General features: G+C 36.6%; 1 protein-coding gene across 2 annotated transcripts in view; it reads left to right on the top strand.

Moving 5' to 3' along the window:
- Positions 1-11,435, top strand: part of fhl3a (four and a half LIM domains 3a) — a 39,262-nt gene extending 27,827 nt beyond the window's left edge. For both annotated transcript variants that reach the window (XM_051865250.1, XM_051865249.1), the window contains 5 exons: positions 2,975-3,154; positions 4,904-5,078; positions 8,545-8,714; positions 9,489-9,675; positions 9,834-11,435. In XM_051865250.1, the coding sequence (XP_051721210.1) occupies positions 2,999-3,154; positions 4,904-5,078; positions 8,545-8,714; positions 9,489-9,675; positions 9,834-9,985 (840 nt within the window). In that variant the 5' untranslated portion in view covers positions 2,975-2,998 and the 3' untranslated portion in view covers positions 9,986-11,435. The remainder of the gene's footprint in view (positions 1-2,974; positions 3,155-4,903; positions 5,079-8,544; positions 8,715-9,488; positions 9,676-9,833) is intronic.
- The last annotated feature ends 7,373 nt before the right edge of the window (positions 11,436-18,808 follow it).

Raw genomic sequence — 18,808 nt, 5'->3', positions numbered from 1 at the left:
ATTAAAAAACATTTTTATTAATTGAAATAAAGCTGAAATAAAATGAAATATAAATATTAGATGAAAAACTTTTAAACTAAAAATACAATTGAAATTATTTAGAAATAATAATAAAAAAAATTAATAAAAATGTCAAAAGTACATAACCAAAGTACTAAAAATTAAACAAATTAAAATGAAAACTGAAAATATAAAAATAAAAGCCGTTCTAAAATAGCATTGATTGAGCGTATAATGGTATAATGACAATAAAGAGTCAATAAAAGGAAAAATCAATTGAAAAATCTACTATATAATGTGCCAATTTCTTATAAATGTTGATTTAATTTGATTTTGAAAACATATAGTATTTTCAAGACAATTTTTAATTTAACAACTCTAAAAATGTCATGTGGTGTAACCATCCAGTAATAAATATATATTTCTCTTCAGCATCAATCTCTTTTTAAACATATTTTTCAAGGTGAAAAGTAATTTTTACAACATATTATGAATTATTAATTCATAAGAACCATTACATTTTTTCTCGTGTCTACAAAGCCAAATTATATGTTAAAAGAGAATATGTATTTTTAATATACTTTTGAAATAAATTAATGACTAGGACAAAAAAAAGTGTCATGTCATTGACCCATCTACGAGAAACACAGAACCATGATACCCTTGATGGGAAAGGAGAAGGTTCATATTCTCTCAAACACAGGTCTGTAATGATGTAAACCAGGGGCAGCCTCAGGCCATGGGAGCCTTTAACACGAGCACTCCCTAATTTACGAGCAGATTCAGGGCAAAGAAGCTTTTAGAGCAGCTCTCAGCTGAGGGTAAGTGGTATCATCGTAGTAAAAGAGTGTCAGCTGATTATTTATGAAGCTTCGGGAGGTGCGTTGCCTTTTTTTTTATCTTGGCCTTTCACACCCACGATCATTTGAGCCTTTTGTCTTGCCAGGGGAAAGAGGAAAGATGAAACACGGTGGTTGATATCTTTCATCTCGCATCCCGTGATTACACCTTCCCTGTGGGCGTGTGTAAGACAGGCAGCGCAAATAGATTCATTATTTCGGCGGTGGCTGATTATTATTATTAGCTGGGTGGAAACTGATACACTGGGCTTGTCTCTGCCAGGGAGGCCTATCACTTATCATAAGGCTTTTCCCCAACGTCTCAGTAATGTTTTGGCAACCTGATAGCGTTGCCGCAACGCTGTAACAATATTATTCCGTGACGGGCACTCGCAGGGCCGTACGCTCACGTTAAGGTCAACCTGGTGTTTTTATTACGCTGTTGGTTTATGTGTGTACTGTAAATGGTTTTAACACCTCGAATTGTGAACATGGGGTATGTTATTGTTCCGATTGTGAACAAATCTGATCCGTACTCCCCTATGAAGACTGTGTGATGTAAGACAGGCATTACAAAATAAAAAAAACATCTGTGTTGTTTTGGTTCAGCACTTGTTCTTTCAAAAAATGTAAGAGTTCTTGTCACTTTTGCTCTAAACACTCTCCCTAGGTGGTCTACGCATCCAAGGCAGAAGTGTTTATTCACAAATATTTGCTGGTGAAGCATGCAAATGTGCAGACCTCCAACAGAATGAGTTTTTTTTCCAAACAAGAGTATAGTCTTACCTCTGTGATCTTTTATGTGTCATGCAGTGACGAGTTTTTTCTGCACATGGATGCCAAAGCGAGAAAGCCTGGGTTAGGTGCAAACTCCAGGAATTTGATAAAACCTTTTGAGAGGAAATCAATGAAAAATGACATATTTAACTGAAAGATAAAGCTTTATCTGCTTATTTGGCTTTATGTGTGAGCAAGTAAACCGTATACCTTAAATACAATGCAAGTAGGGTGATAGTTTTTGAAAAAGATGTTTTTGAAAGAAGTCTCTTATGCTCAGCAAGGCTGCATTTATTTGATCAAAAATACAGTAAAAACAGTAATATTGTGAAATATTATTACAAATTAAAATAGCTATTTTCTATATTAATATATTTTAAAATATATTGTATTTCTGGGATGGCAAAGCTGAATTTTCAGCAGCCATTTTTCCAGTCTCCAGTGTCACGTGATTCTTTAGAAAACATTCTAATATGTGATTTGGTGCTTAAGAAACATTTCTAATCATTGTCACAGTTGATAACGGTTGTGCTATTTATATTTTATTGAAAACTATGATACATTTTTTTTTTCAATATTCTTTGATGGATAGAAAGTTCAAAAGAAGAACATTTATTTGAAATAGAAATTTGTAACATTATAAATGTCTTTACTGTTATTTTTGATCAATTAAATGCGTTCTTGCTGAATCAAAGTATGAATTTCTTTAAAAAAAAAATTGAATGGTAGTGTAAGGTGACAAATCAATATTAATACATCTATCAGTCTGATATGTGAATATTAAATTATGATTTAACGTTTGCCTAATTAAGTAGTCCTACATAATTTGCTGAAAGGCACTGAAAGGCTAGCCATATTGGGGGCCGTTCACACAGGACATGATCTTGCTTTCAAAAACAGCAAGGTGCAGACACAAGATTGGAAAAAAAGCCTTGATGCATTTTTAAGTTAAAAGTACTTTTAACTTGCTACAGTGTCTTAAAAACACAGCAATCACAGTGTGAGATGGTGATAAAAAAAAAAAAAAATGAAAAGCATAGGTCAAAGTCATCTTTGCTCAGTGGCCAAGCAAAACAAAGCTCTTAAAACAATGATTATTTCTTAAAATGAGGGCTCCTATTGAAGCTCTGCTACAGCTGCACTGCCACGTCACATGCAGCATAGAGTTGTGCGCTTGCTAAAATTCCAGCTTCCTCCCTCTCATTTCCCAGCTATCATCACAGAGCTATAAAACTTAATAGACGTTTTGCACAGTGCCTCATGACAGATCTGCCTATATGTGTTTGTTAGCGTCTCTCTCAGTGTGATGCAGCTGTGATTGAAGCCTCACCTCTCTGTATCTTCCTTGTGTGTTACAGGGACTGACTCGGATCAGGAGCAACATGAGCGAGCGCTTTGACTGTGACAACTGCAAGGAGTCCCTATACGGCAGGAAGTACATCCAGGCGGAGGACAACCCTTACTGCATCCCATGCTATGACAGCCTGTTCGCCAACACCTGTGATGAGTGCAAAGAGCTGATTGGCCATGATTCACGAGTGAGTTGCACTAATAAAAGGGATAGTTCTCCTAATGTACACACCCTTGTGTCATTCCAAACCTGTATGACTTTATATCTCCTGTGGAACACAATAGAAGATATTTTGCAGAATGTTTAAGCTGCTCTTTTAAATACAATGAAAATTTGGGGTGAGAATCCCTAGACACCTCATGATCTGATCTAATTTTGAGAATCACAATCCGAATCTAAAATAATTTTTAATGAGTTTACCAGACTTTGAATATCAAATTTGTGTTGAATTTTATTAAATTACTTCGACGAAATTTCGCAGACAAAAAGGTCCCGTCCATTGTCAGTAGTTTAGCAATACTGTATAAAGCACAGCTCACACATCGCAAAGAATTTGAGTGACCAACCTGAACCCGATACGAAATATGCGTGAGTAAATCTTTCACCCTCACGCAAAATTCAGGATTGTATGATTCATATTGGAATAACTGGATGTCGCCTGCGAAATTTCACCAAACAAATGTGTCCAGTAAATGTGACCAGACCTTTGGACCACCAAAATTAAAATTTCTGAGTAAACAATTCCCTAAAAAGACATGCTAGTACTGTCTGGTTCACTTTATACAGCAAAATGTTGATTTTACCGGAGCATTTCCATGGTGGTTGGAAAAAAAATTTAGACTCAATTAGACTGTGAAAGCTTTTTTATGTGGTTTCAGCCTGAAACTGTCCGTTTAGCAGTTCTTTTGAGAAAGGCATTTATTGTCCAATTAGAAATGTCATTCAACTTCAGTCAGGGCAGCAATGTTGAAAACCTAAGGCAAAACATTAGCAACCAATTGAGTCTTTAATCCTTCCCATTTTGAGGGTAACTAATCCTTTCTAAATTAAATAAAAACCATACAATGCAGTTAATATGGCACTGTAGTAAACTCCCCACAGGAAATCAGGAATTTGTGGACAAACAGACAAAAGTTCTGATGACAATGAGGGACAACAGATGCTATATAAAGTCGCTGTTTGTCTTGGCCATTTGCTGCACAGGTCATAAATTCACCATCCCTGTCTTATTACTATGTGTTTACATATTTAACATGAAGAGTCAACCCAGACGCCATGTTCTCCACACACACAAACACACACACACACACACACACACACACACACACACAACATAACTAGATGCACATGTGCTAGCGTTTGAGATGCTGTTTCATTGCCATTACTTGAGATCTTAATCAGAAATGTACTTGGGATTGAGGAAAAGCTGTTTAATTTGTGGCCTCTTTTTACTTTTTTTCTTATAAACAAGACTAATCTGTTGGTATGTCAAACTTGTCTTTAACAATAACCACACATATTTAATATTTTAATATGGAGACACCAGTGCACCCTCTGCTGCTAGCTAATGTTTGTACATTTACATAACATTTATGCATTTGGAAGACGCTTTTATCCAAAGCGGCTTGCATCGTATTCAAGGTACACATTTACATCTTTATCCCTGGGAATTAAACCCATGATCTTGGCATTGTTAGCACCATGCACTACTGTTTGAGCTGCAGGAAAGTTAGTGAAAACCTGTTGGTTTAAAGGGAGAGTTCACCTTTAAAATTAGAAATTTATCTCGACTTTGTCATTGGAACACAAAAGTACGTTCTTTAACATTTTTCTTTTTTTGTTCCAAGGAAGAAAGAACATCATATGATGTGATTTTTGCATGAACTATCCCTTAAAATGTTCTTTAACATGCCTTTGTTGCATCTGTGTGATTCAGGAGCTGTTTTACGAGGACCGTCACTACCACGAACACTGCTTCCGCTGTTTCCGCTGCGACCGTTCGCTGGCCGACGAGCCCTTCACCAGCCAGGATGATGCTCTTCTGTGCAACGACTGCTACTGCAACGAGTTCTCCTCCAAATGTGTGGCCTGCGATAAAACCGTCATGCCTGGTATAATTGACATCAGCACACCACCACAGACCCCATTGGTCATAACTCATGTCATTACCTGATATATCCTGTTCAGACTGGTCTCAAGTCTAGTCCCTTCCTTCACACTCTGGCACCGCTGCTTTAGTTTGTTCTCAATCCTGTTGTGTAAGACTGCAAGTCTTCACACTTCTGTAACAGACAGCTTGTCATGGCCACAGGTATGCAGGTAACATTAGATTCACAAACATGAAGGAGCCAAAACAGAGAAAGGGGGAAAGTTGCAAAGTTCTGCCAAAGCAAATCAAAAGTACTAGCTGCAAATAGAGAGAATTGAGAGAGCGGTGAGGACCAGGTTAGATGTGACAAAATAATTGCCAGTCTGCCTGGCTTGCTGTCTCTCAGCCAAATCATTGCGCATGGCTGCCGTCCAAACCTCTGATGATAGGAGGAGATAAGCCAGTAAAATATTTCAGCAAGGCTGCATCTATCTGAAAAGTAGGTAACAATTCCAGGAGGTCTTTCACAAGGCTTGCAAGGTGAGCCCTATATTGAAAGACCTTTATGTATTTTTATAATGCCTGCAAGGCACTGATATTCCATAAAACCCAAGAATGAAACTTATGCAACTAATTCAGCCTGAACAACTTACACTATTGTTCAAAAGTTTGGGGTCGATAAGATTATTTCTACTTATTTTTTAAAGAAATTATTGCTTTTATTCAGAAAGGACATATTAAATGGATCAAAATTGACAGATTTATATTCAGTATTTCAAATGATGTTCTTTTGAACTTTATTTTCATAAAAAAAAAAAAAATCCTGAAACAAAAGTTTAACAGTTTCCACAAAATTATTAAGCAAGCAAGCAATTGTTTTAAACATTGATAATAATAAGAAATGATTCTTGAACACCAAATCAGCATGTTATGATTTCTGAAGGATCATGTGACACAGCTACATCAAATGAAAAAAAAAATTAAAATACAATATAGAAAACATTTTAAAAATACATTTTTAAATATTAATATTTTGTAATAGTATTTCCTAACAGTACTGTTTTTCTTTTTTTTTCTTTTTTTTGCAAATAGATGCAGCATTGGTGAGAATAAGAGACTACTTTCAAAAACATTAAAGAATTTTACCAACCCCAAACTTTTGAAATGTAGTAAATTCCATTTAAACTTTTTGTAGGTAATTTTAGTCTTATGTGTGTTAGTCTTTGGTTTTTGTAGTTTTAAACTGAAAAATTCCCATTGACTTCCATGTTCAGCACTGAAAATATAACCAATGGTGATGTCATCATATTATTTGAATACTGAATTGTGATTGATCTTCTTCCTGACATTTATTTGCATATTGATTTTGCAGTTGGTTTTCTTTCCTGCACCTATTTAACCATATAAAGTCACCTTTAGATTGTAAAGACGTGCACTGAGTATCATGACAAAGGGAAAGCAGATCTGATGTGGAGTTTACTTTACAAAAAAATTGTAATTTTAACACTTATTTTGCTGGCTTGTAAGCACTGTAGGCGGTGTAGGGATGACGTCAGAACCCGGAAGACTAATTCGCCGCTGGTTCATTCCATGTTTTCCTATGCCGTTTTATAATGGGGTTTTTCAATTTATGAATGAAATAAAGCCTGTGGTAAACAAAATTTGACGATACTTTGACGTTTTGTTCTACAATGTAAACTGCACACGCTCACACCCCAAACGTTTTCTAGTTACTTAGTAGAAAAATACGTTTTTAAAAATAAACTGCTTCAAAATTTTCTGTATGGGTGTGTGTAATTTACGTATCAAAGTATCGTCAAGTTATGTTTACCACATGCTTTATTTTACTCATAAATTGAAAACCCCATTATAAAACCCCATAGGAAAATCTCGAAGGAACCGGCGGCAAATTAGTCCTCCAGGTTCTGACGTCATTCCTGCACCACTCTGTTTCCTCCTGGAAACGTAAATCAGGTTGCTATTGACATTAAAATCTGTGGCTGTTATTTTTTGAGGTAAATCCAGTGAACAAATCAAACTGTATTACAACCTCCAAAAGTTGCCAAACCAAAAACAAGAAGATAAAAAAATATTCTGCCACAATTTTGAGTCCAGATTCAACCTGAGGGCTACATTATAGGAAGAGGAACACATTGTTAGTGGTTAGGACCTCTGTTTATGATGTGCAGATGACAAGGGAAAGAGAAAAGGATGGAGGGCTCTGTTTCACAGATTATACTTTGCTTTGTTGAATGTGGTAAAACATATTTTGGGGTGAGTTTTGAACTCAATATTTCTTCTACATCTTTCGTTATCCAAGGGATTACGACCTTTATCTTTTGCTCTCTGTGTAAAGCTTTGGTGATTTTGACAGTGGATTTTGACTCTCTTTGAGTAGGTTCTCTACAAGGCTTTTGATCTGGTTAACGTGTGAAACGCTTAGTGGATTATGAGCATCAACCTTTAACCTTCTAATCAGCTGATGAGCTTCGACTGTCAGATTATCATTTTGTCACTTAGAAAGCTCAAATTCATCTTTTGTAGGGAAATCCCAGCGATAAGTAGTCTTAGTTCAGGTCTCTTAAGAAACATGCAGTTGTCTTTCAAACTGGGTGAAAAGACTGTTAGTGATATGCTCATCAGCAGGTCCCACAATAGGATGCTGCAAAGAATATAGGCAAATATGATGGGCCTCCACTTCTGTTAAGCTCCCTTGATGATCCTAGAAGTGGAAAGACTTTTATTATAGAATGAGAAGTGCTATATCCCTTTTCCACCAAAATGGCGGCATTACTTAACTGGGAGATCTGACATGTATCAGAACACAGACGTTTTCCCTGACTTGAGGACCAAACAATGGCGTAACTGTCTGACCATGTTACTTAGTAACCAGTGGATACAAATAAACGAAGCGCATCGTGGTCTTTGTTACTATTCAACACTGCCTAGAAGTAGGACAAATTATTTTTACTTTGTTACTGTACTTAAGTACATTTTTCATCTGTACTCTAAAAGTTTCCCAAAATAAAAATACTCCGATACTTTACTTCACTAGATTCCAAAGCATAATATTGTACTTTTTACTCTACTACAATTCATAAAAACATATAGTTCCTTGTTATTTTGAAATGAAGAAATCATCACCCACTCAGAGACGCGATAGCGGTGTCCGATTTGTAAACAAGCTGATTGATTTCAATCAATCTGTTAAATCGGTTCGCAAATTTCACTAAATGATTCATTCGTGAATTGGACTGATCTGATTGCATCTGTTCTCGAGTCAACAACTCACTGATTCAAATGAACGGTTAGAGCGCGTCTTCAGTACTGAATTCAAGTCTATATATTTATATATTTATTAATCGATTCACAGCTCTAGTTATTATGTTTAAAGTTACTTTACCAACAAAAATGTATAGATGTTGTGGCACCCTGATCTGTGCAGGAAATTGTTTGTTTTAAAGCCTTCCTTTCTTTTTCTCTCACAGGAACCAGGAAGCTTGAGTATGCTGGCTCCACATGGCATGAGGGCTGTTTCATTTGCAACAGCTGTCAACAGCCAATAGGCTCCAAGTCCTTTATCCCCGATAAAGATGACCACTATTGCGTACCCTGCTATGAGAACAAGTTTGCACCACGCTGTACTCGATGTAAACAGGTCAGTAGTGGGATTTTACTAGCCTCTTTGCCTGAAATGCGTAACCATGTGTTCCCCATCAGTCCACGCACACATTCCTTGACAAAAAGTCCGAATTCTGACCTCATTCCTCCTTCCTGTTGCATATCAGACGTCTTGCTAGTCACTGATTAACTCTGGCTGTCAATTTCACATCCTGTCTTGACAGACCACCATCTGTTTGGAGTCTTGGCTCTATAGTTCTGTGGAATACAAAAAGCACATTTATTCATTTATCTCATAGATAATACGATTATTTGCAGGGATGTGCAAAACTATGTATTTTTTTAAAAATCTGTATAATTAGGCTGGTTTTGAGTTTGCCTTACCCTGATTGGATAATTTAATAACAGCTAAATTGAATACAAAGACATAAAACTATAGGATATGCGGAAGTCTCAAAATTTGGACTAACTATCAAAAATTCTTCTGAATATGTAAGGCTGTAGCGGTGGTGCTTTAATCTTGGTGCTTCAGAACTAGTTAAAACTGCCCAACTTCAATTGTTGGACAACTAGTAAACTACTCAACTATAGTGACCCATCCCTAGCATACAGTTTCTACCTATTATTTGAATGTACACTCACAAGTCTGACAAGTTGTTTTATGCCTAGAAAACAATGGATACAAAGAAGTTTGATAAATGCTAAATACTGTAAATGTATTCTTTTCCTATCTTGCTATCTTGGTTAAGTATATGTAAACTTGTGCTGATAGGTTACTGTTTATGTCTCTGATGAACTCTCTCCACCTCAGGCCTTGGCTAAAGGTGGTGTGACCTATAGAGATGAGCCGTGGCATAAGGAGTGCTTTGTGTGCACAAGTTGTAAAGTCCAACTAGCTGGCCAGCACTTCACCTCCCGTGATGATAGCCCATACTGCATCAAATGTTTTGGCAACCTGTACGCTAAGAAGTGTGAAGCCTGCAACAAACCCATTACAGGTAAAATATGAAGGGATGTCACTTCGTTTCAAAAACTGATGAGGAGTTTTGGAGGTCAGGGATTACAGATGTTCATTTAGACATTGTGTAATGATTGCGTCATGAACTTATCTGACGAAAAGTTAGAGACATCTTGCATCATTTTTATTTCCTTTTAGGCTTTGGTGGTGGAAAGTACATCTCGTTCGAGGACCGGCAATGGCACCAGCCCTGCTTCACCTGCTCTCGATGCTCCGTGTCGCTGGTGGGTGCCGGCTTCTTCCCCGAGCAAGACGAGATCCTCTGTCGCAACTGCAACAGCAACCTATAGAACGCGACCCCCATCCACACACCTTACTTCCATACACTCGCATACGTCGCATACATTTTACACTGCTGTGCCCTCACCTGAGAACTTCCTGTCTCAATTTAAGCCCATGCTGATACTGCTGTTTGAGATCACAGCAAACCAGCAACATACAATTGTCTCAGCTTCACCAAAATACTTCAAGAATAGGCTTGCTAGTTTGCGACCAGATAAACAAGACTTTTAAAAGATGCACCAAAGATTGCTGTTGAGACTTGAAAGCCATGCAACGTTGAGTCCCTACTAATCCAGAATCAACACTATATTAATGTTGTAGGTCTCTGTGCACACATAAAAATATCTGATCTGCCTACTAGTTATTCCCATCTTTATTTTTCCTGGCCAGCCAAAGCTGTCATTAGGCTGGTAATGGTCATTAATGGGTGGATGTAGTCTGTGTTTGCAGCCTGTGAAAGAACTCAAACAGATTCCTTCATAAACACCGAAAGGTCAAAGGTTGGTGTTCTGTTAAAGTGACAACGCCCATTTAGAATTTTTGTTCCAAACACTCTGTGCCAAGCAAAGTGTAAGAACAGGAATGAATGCACAACTTTTGCGTTTTGGGTACAATAAAAGTTACACTTTGAGAAGCAGCCACCCAAACCTGAACATCTAGCTTTTTCACACCATGTATGTCACATAAATATGTATGTGACTGTTGAATGCTGTAGTTAGTGAGCACTTTTTCTAAAATCTCACTAAAACCTTGTTTCTAAGCAGAATTAGTTCTCTTGATGCATTGCACATGCATTCAAAACAGTGGAGAGTCTTCCAAATGCATAGAAATGTCAGAAAAAATAACAGCTGAAATGTTTCTGCGGTTCAGAAATGAGTGGGAAAATGAAGTTTGAAATGCATTTTGAATACAGGTTTGCATTTGCACTACTATAGCTTTAATTATCTATAGAAGCACAGAAACTTCAAGATACAGCACGCATTACACTGTATATACACAAATTACATACTATTTCTGTTCACTTCCTGTTTTTTTTAGTTGTTTGAAAATTAATTTGTCTACATTATGACCTCTACATTCAGAATTTGTTAAATCTTTATAAACATGTCATTGTGTTAAGAGTGAATGCAATTAAACAATATTTGTGTCAGTATGTCACAAACGATAGTATGCATGTTGTCAAACTTTGTCATTTTGAGACAGTAAGTGTTATTTTTTTAATGCCAATTTTACTAGTTTTACCCTCTGAATATTTCTAAATGTATAAGTATATATTCACTTTGAGCTTTAATGCAGGAGAGAAAGAGTTGGCTAATGTGCATTTAGTGAAAATGATTCAAGTGATACAAGCTTTTGTAAGTTTGAGGTGTGGTTAAAGAAAAACATTTCATTTTTTAAAACTATAAAAAAAAAATGTTATTGATTGTTTGTTAATAAATATTTTATAAATTATACAAATTCTGATGTCTTTTTTTTTTTCTTCCAGAGTCTAGATTACTCAAAAGCACCAAAAACAAGTATTTTTGGTACAAATTGAGTTTAGGCCAAAGACATTCAATTACAAGAGCCTACTAGCATCCACTATGGTCTTCAATGTCATTCGGGGTTACCTTGTGCCTCTAGATGGGTGTGTTTATATGCAAACGTGCTGAGTGTGCTATTTCTTCGCCTTGATGAGGCATAAGAACTTAAAACAAACACGTGGCCAAATCCGCTCCCTCTCAACACTGGTGAAGGTCTTCCTCCCCTTCTCTTTTTCAGCATTTTCACCAAAGAAGGAAATGGAAAAGGAGATCAGGAGATGCTGGTGGGGGAGGGAGACCTTCTGGTGGATGTCGGGATAGCATGTGGGAGAGAACAGCTGAAAACGAAAATGAGAGGACGACAGAGAAGAGAGGGAGGGAAGATTGAAGCTTTTGGAGCTGGTCCATGGCACTTCCACTGGGGTTCCGTTACATACACACAGTCAAGAGGTTTATGGGAAAAAAGAGAGGGTCAGTGAGGCAATGGAGGATGGTTAGGAGGATCACATGAGTGGTGGGTGAATCATTACCAACGAAGGCTTGTGGGAAAACCAGACACTGTGAAGTTAGACTACACCGACTGAAGTGGCTCCTGTATTTAATTCATCATAAAGTAATGAGGCCACCAAAACTGCTGAATAAATGATGAAGCCCAACAACTGCATTGAAGAAAAACACTGAACTGTGAAACCTCTTCTATTGATCCAGTTGTGAATGGATTAACTTTATCTGACATTCTAATGTCTGCGCTGTGTGTATTAAAATATGAACCAATCATAATAAAGACATTTGACTTATTCACTCTGGTGCAAAAAATGTTCACGTTCAGTGACCTCAATATAACAATATAATGCTCAATATAGGAGCAATAGTGCAATAGTTTGTAAAACTGGTTGTAGCTGATACACATTAGTGAAGCAGATCAGCAAATTATTGTGGGGCGAAACCAAGGGGTTAATGATTTGTTGGTTAGTATGACGCCTAGCCCCTACTGGTAGTTGTCGGTACTACATCAACTAATTTTTCCATTAACAAACATCCAAAAGTAGCCATGTATTGTGACAAAATACATGTAATTGCAAACAAAATATATATTGATAACATTTCATTATACTAGAGTCAATGTTTTACCAGTTTACAAAAAGGAGAGGACCGAGAACTGATCCCTGGGGTACTCTTCTTGTGAAAAAGGGAGGAAGGGATTGTGTTAATTAAAAAAAACACTACTATACTTTCATCAAGGTAAGAAGTGAACCAGAAGTGACCTGTTACAGCAATGCAGATTGTTCAAGTATATTATTGCCGACAGTATCACATGCAAAGCCTTTCATGGTTGATTTAAATTGAGAAGATGGAGACAACAGAAAGGAAGAGGTCATTAACAACCTGTGGAGATTCTGGAGAGCTGTCTCGTGCTATGTCAAGGATGAAATCCAGACTAGAAAGGCTTATGCAGATTATTTGAAACTTGGTGAAAATGGAGCTGACGGGGGAAAAAACTCTCTTCAAAACATTTTCTTAAAAAGGTAGATTTAAGATACATCATGTGTAATTATTTAAATCTGCAGGATCTAGACAACATTCCTTGAGGATTGGTGTGACAACATCAGTATTGTTGTCTCACAAAAAAAAAGGGAGGAGAGATAGGGGATGAGTGTGGGATGTTGTTCAGTAGATAATATACTAGATTAAAGAAGGTTTTTATAAATGAGACTGATAAGAGTGAAATTGAAAGTGCAGAAACTTCAAAAGGAAGTACAAAGAGGGAATAGTCTTGAAATTAAAGTGATATAGACTTAAAGATCACAACCGTACAGTTCCAGAAGTAATATTCAATTCATCTTCTCGATGGAGAAATTGATTTCTAAAAAACTGATTAAAATTTAAAATCTCACATTTTTGAAATGCCTATGGAGAAAATGAATGGAAAATAATACTCCCGCCACAAACATTGATGTACTCTATCGCTAGCTGCTACTGACAGCGAAAATTATAGAGCTTAGAGCAGTTCTATATTACAGCATTTGTTGAAAATGACTCTTAGGAACTGGTTCTAATGATTCAGTAAAATTGATTCACTAAACATTCTCAAACTCACTTGAGAGTTAGTGGTTTGAATCAAACTCAGTGTATCTTTCATAGCAGAGTTCACAACCAATACAAAATTAACTTGTCATTTAAAAACATATTTACAGAACAGAACTTTGAAAAAAAATAGTGAATTTCACCAGAGTGGCAATAAAAGTATAAATTGCAGAGATAAGAACATCTAACTGATGTTCTTGTTCATTTTAAACCAAAATATCACTGATGTAATTTGTGCAAACAAAATTAAGCTACATTCCTTGGATTCTACTTCAATTATTATTTACCCAAATCATGCCCAGAGAATCAGTAGCGAAAAGACTGGCATGAGAAAGTGTGTGATGTCATCTCACTTTATTCTCAAGTGACATCTAAAAGCTTTGTATATTAAGTGCTGAAATGTCTATAACAATTAGCCTGTCCGGTGAAGCCAAATGCTCTCTGAAAATACCAGATGATTTATTGTACACACTGCTAGTTCCCATGATGACACTAAGTGGAGAGTAATGAAGCACTGTGGGAAACAATAGCTTATAACATGTTTTGTATTCGCTTTCATTTAGCTTTATGTGTCTCGATAACCCCAATTGTGATTGTGGTTCTTCTCTTTACAACTCTCATTACATTTTTCACAGATAAGCTAAGAAATGTAATACTGGTTTATGTGTCTGCTTGTTATTATCAAGACGCATTCTCTAACACATGCCAGACAGTGATTATTTAACCAGTAAAGACATCACGCTAAATTTGGCTATAAAATTAGTGGGAGGCTAATGGAACTTAAATGCTCATTAAAACCAGGACTCCATCTCAACACGAAGTGGCTCTATAAAGCACAGATCAGTCCATTTAGCAAACAGCATCCACATTACGCGTTAGCACGTAGGTCACACCATATGACAAACACCTGATCACAATTTAAACATTATTGTGAATTTTTTTGAAAGCTTGTGCTTCAGGCATTGTCAAATTGAGCAAAGTAGTTTTAAGTCAGCATTTTGGTAAAATGCATTTAATCTTGTTTACCAGAATGACCTTTATGAAATCTGTGTTTGAGCTGACAGATCAAGGACCTATTTGCAGGAAAAGTAGCCTGTTCGTTCTTTTTGCTGAATACTGGCGCACACAACAAAAACCTAAAAATAGCGTATATGATGGCTAAACAAGGTCAACGTCCTAAGCAATTTGGGAGCTGAGGAGATTCACAGCCGTTGAGAGTCCTTATGAATCACATTGCTTACGCATTTCAGCTCAAGTTCTTCCATGTGTCCTAACAATGAGGGAGAAACGTAACTGTTACAGTCATAAATGATGTCAGTGCTGATATCGTTTCACTCACAAAACAGCTGCAGTTTACAGGGTGACAGAGTCCCATAGGTAGATGTCTAGACAGGCTTTCAGAATGATTAGTCAGCTTGGTCGGTGTTACCTTGTGTCAGTATTCTTAAATAACTATTTAAAAGTTAATTATTAGACTGTTTTCTGATATAATTTTAGGTCAAGAAGACAAAGTATGGAACGTGGTTTCAGTTGACATGAACACCTAGTGATTTTTCAAGTCACTGATCGATGAGACGATTCCTGGCATTAATACGGTCATAACTATTTGATTTTAAGAAGCTGGGGAAGGGATGTAGAGACCCTAACTCTTACAAAAGAACTACCATTATATTAAATGTGCTAATGTTAGCCTGTTAGCATTGAAAGTACCCGCCCTGCAAATCGCCATCCCAAGCCACGCCTACTCCAAAACACATGAACGCGCACACACACACGGCATTAAACTACCTCATGTCTCAAAGCACATAACATTACAATAATAATGAACGTGAACGACTTGTACCTGACTGCTGCAGATTCATTTTTTAGTGTTGAAACTGTTGACATAGAAACGCATAATTCCGTGAACAGCTTCGGGTAGAATGTCATGGGAAACGCAGAATAAGCTCATTTTTTTTTATTTGGTAGGAACTGTAAAAGGTGGCTGCTGTTTGTTTGCGGCACTTTGTGACAGGTCTGTCTGTAATGTGTATAAACTCTGCATAGCATAAAACGCGTTGATGACATATGATGTCTGTATGAACAGGGTGCGCGAGGGAATGTAAAAACATATGTTGACAGGCAGGTAGGACATCGTATTATTTCATTCGGACCGAATATAATAATTGGATGAACATTTTATGGTCCTACGCCTTCCACAGACAGTATATATTTATAAAAGTACACTTAGACCGTTTAACAGTTGTGACCCTTCAGCTGTGACTTATTCACGATACAGCACTAGCCTCGAGTACCTTATTGCTTTTATAAAAAGGTTACCACACAATACAAATATTAAAGCCAAAAATATATATCAATGCAACTTTCATGAAGTAAACTTCCACTAAAAGCCTTCCTTCCGCCGGAAGAAAATAGTCCCTGACCGTGAACAGCAACAGAAATTACATTATTACTCCATTAGATGGCGGCAAAGACTGTCTTTATGAGTGTGTCAGTCAGTAGCGAAGACTTTTACATTGAAAAGACTGAATTGTTGTGAACACGGAACAAGACGCAACTGACAAATGCTTTGACTAGCGCTGTCAGTCATGGGAAAACCCCTTAACTGTTAAAAGGACAAGATAATACATTGGACATTTAAACAGATGTTTTATTATGAACATAGGACTGACCTGAAGGAAAATGCTAAATCTGAATGCAGGTATTAATAAACTCGCTCAATCGATCTCTTTCTCACAATACTCTTCTACATGAGCTTCAATGAACAATATAAACTGAGAACAAACAGTTTAAGTTGCTAAGAATGTTTGCTAAGGGTGTTGTGTGGTGATACACAGAACCATTGGGTGAAGCGGTCATAGCCATGTTTTATCATGAATAAAACACAGCTATTGACCAATCAGAATCAAGCACAGGAACTAACCGTTTTATAATGGTCAATAAATAGTGCACAGTTGCAATGTACACATCTTGCAAACATTCCTATGAGGTTTTAGGCACTTTTCATCTAGAAGTTTCAAAATTTTATGTATAAATTGTAGAATTCACTACTGAGTTGATTCCTTGCTTCGAAATCAAGCATAATAAACATCATATCTGGCGACATCATAATTTAGAGGTTGGTGTGTTTAAACTAGCAAGAGAAATGGAGCGAGAAGAGGAGGAGGAAAAAGAATTGTGAAAGGGAAAAAAGGGATGACCTTTCGCTGTTGCCGCTGTGAAACGTGGCACTAGGCATGTGCAGCGAAGGAGCCGTGTAAAACCAGGCAGTGCATTCCTAGGGTTTACTCACAATCCCAGAGAAGCTCTCCACCGGTCTCCGTTAGCGTTTGGTTTAGAGCGAGTGTCCACATGACACGGTGCTCGGTCGTTGCTTTAGCCACAGACATGTCTGTGCAGTCAACACTTGGAGACACAGATGGTTGTATATGCAAAATAAACAGGATCTCACAACATAAAATAATAGACAAATATTACAGTTGCATAAAGAAAGCTGATTTTGGTCACAATCCATTCCTGAGGGGAATTAAAAGTGGGAACATGGGATGACTCTCCATCTCTATTAATCCAGTTCAAAAGTACAGTCAATGTATTTGATATTTCTGTCAGGGACAACATCATTGAGGTCTGTTTCGGCAAATAGAGCCAGATGTATTTTTGCTGTACACATTTTTCAAAAACCTCATCACTCTCGATTCCTGTCAACAAAACAGGCCAAAATGAGAGATGAGAGAATTTGTAGCTCAATGGCAAAACACAAAGTCATCAGTCTAAGTCTTTAAGTGACACCCTCAGGCTCGATGTTTAATGGTAAAAGTCTGGAAGCTGCGTCTGTGGTTTGGCTTTCCCCAAAATATATTCTTCCTCCCTTCTCTCTGTCTTTATCTTTCTCTCTCGCTCTGAGGTCAAGACATTTCTTTCCTGTGGATGGACTACGATGGTTTGAGTGGTTATCCGACACTCCATTCTTCAAGCAGCCATTTCTGCGGGTGAAAAAGGGCTGCGTTGCCTAAATATAACAATGTGTCAGGCTTACAGCAGGACAACTGAACACCATCCATTACATTTGTGTTGGTATATCACCAAAACTCCATTTGGCAATGAAACATGTACTTGGACGTGCATATAGAGCTGCATTTTGTTAAACTGTGGTGGCTGAAACAAAACATTTATTTGCTTTATCAGCTATTGTTATAATCTTTTATGACATTTAAATAGTGATATTTAATATTAAAAATCTGGCCGATGCCCATAAACTTCTAATTATTTTCATGGCTGATAAACAATAAATTGATTGAATATTACATTTCTATGCTATTTTATGTAAATAAACTGAATAACACTAAAAAGTAAAATCAATCAAAGTGACTTTAGACATCACAACATTATAATGTACATTTACAATATAAAAAAGGGACATTCATTTTGAGATTTGCTGAAAATTACATTAACAGATATTAAAGTTTGGAATAATTACAATTTGTTTTAATGTTTTTGTTGTTCTTTTGAACATTCTATTTATCAAAGAATCCTGAAAAAAAAACATCACGGTTTCCACAAAAATATTAAGCACAAAAATATTAAGTTTTCAAAATTGATAATATTTAGAAATATTATTAATAATTGAACACCAGCAGTAATTGATAACTCAGTGTCAAATCAGCATAATAGAATGATTTCTGAAGGATCATGTGACACTGAATATTATTATATTATTCATCCAATATTGACCAAAATCTAATTTCGGCCAATAATCATTATGGTACCAATATATCTTGCATACATTTAAATCATGAAATCATAAAATGATTGTGAAAAGTGATTATCAAATGTGCAAGATCAGATAAAGACTGATGTTCAGGCTCTAAACACATCATTTTAATCAATATAAGACAGTCAACTGCAAATATGCAGCAGACCATCTGAAAAGTGTTTCAAAGTTAAACTCAAACAATAAAAATGAAGGTTAATAAACAAACATGTCTTTGTGTAAGATCAATGAGTGGAAAGCAAATGTGAAGCAGATGAGGTGAAGGAGACAATTACAAACACCCTACAATTGATGCTCTCAAATTACTTCTAAGGAATTCAGTCAGAGGTTAAAATCAAGGAAGGATCTGTAATACCCGTTCCTATTTATCTCAGTAACATTTGCACAGTTTGTGCTGGAAGTCCACAGTTTGGTTGCCATCTGAGCCATAAAGCCATGTGACTAATCAAGAA

The sequence above is a fragment of the Ctenopharyngodon idella genome, chromosome 16 (assembly GCF_019924925.1).
Source record: "Ctenopharyngodon idella isolate HZGC_01 chromosome 16, HZGC01, whole genome shotgun sequence".
Taxonomy (NCBI): Eukaryota; Metazoa; Chordata; class Actinopteri; order Cypriniformes; family Xenocyprididae; genus Ctenopharyngodon; species Ctenopharyngodon idella.
The sequence above is the reverse complement of the archived record's forward strand: the minus strand, read 5'-3'. Positions and strand labels throughout refer to the sequence as shown.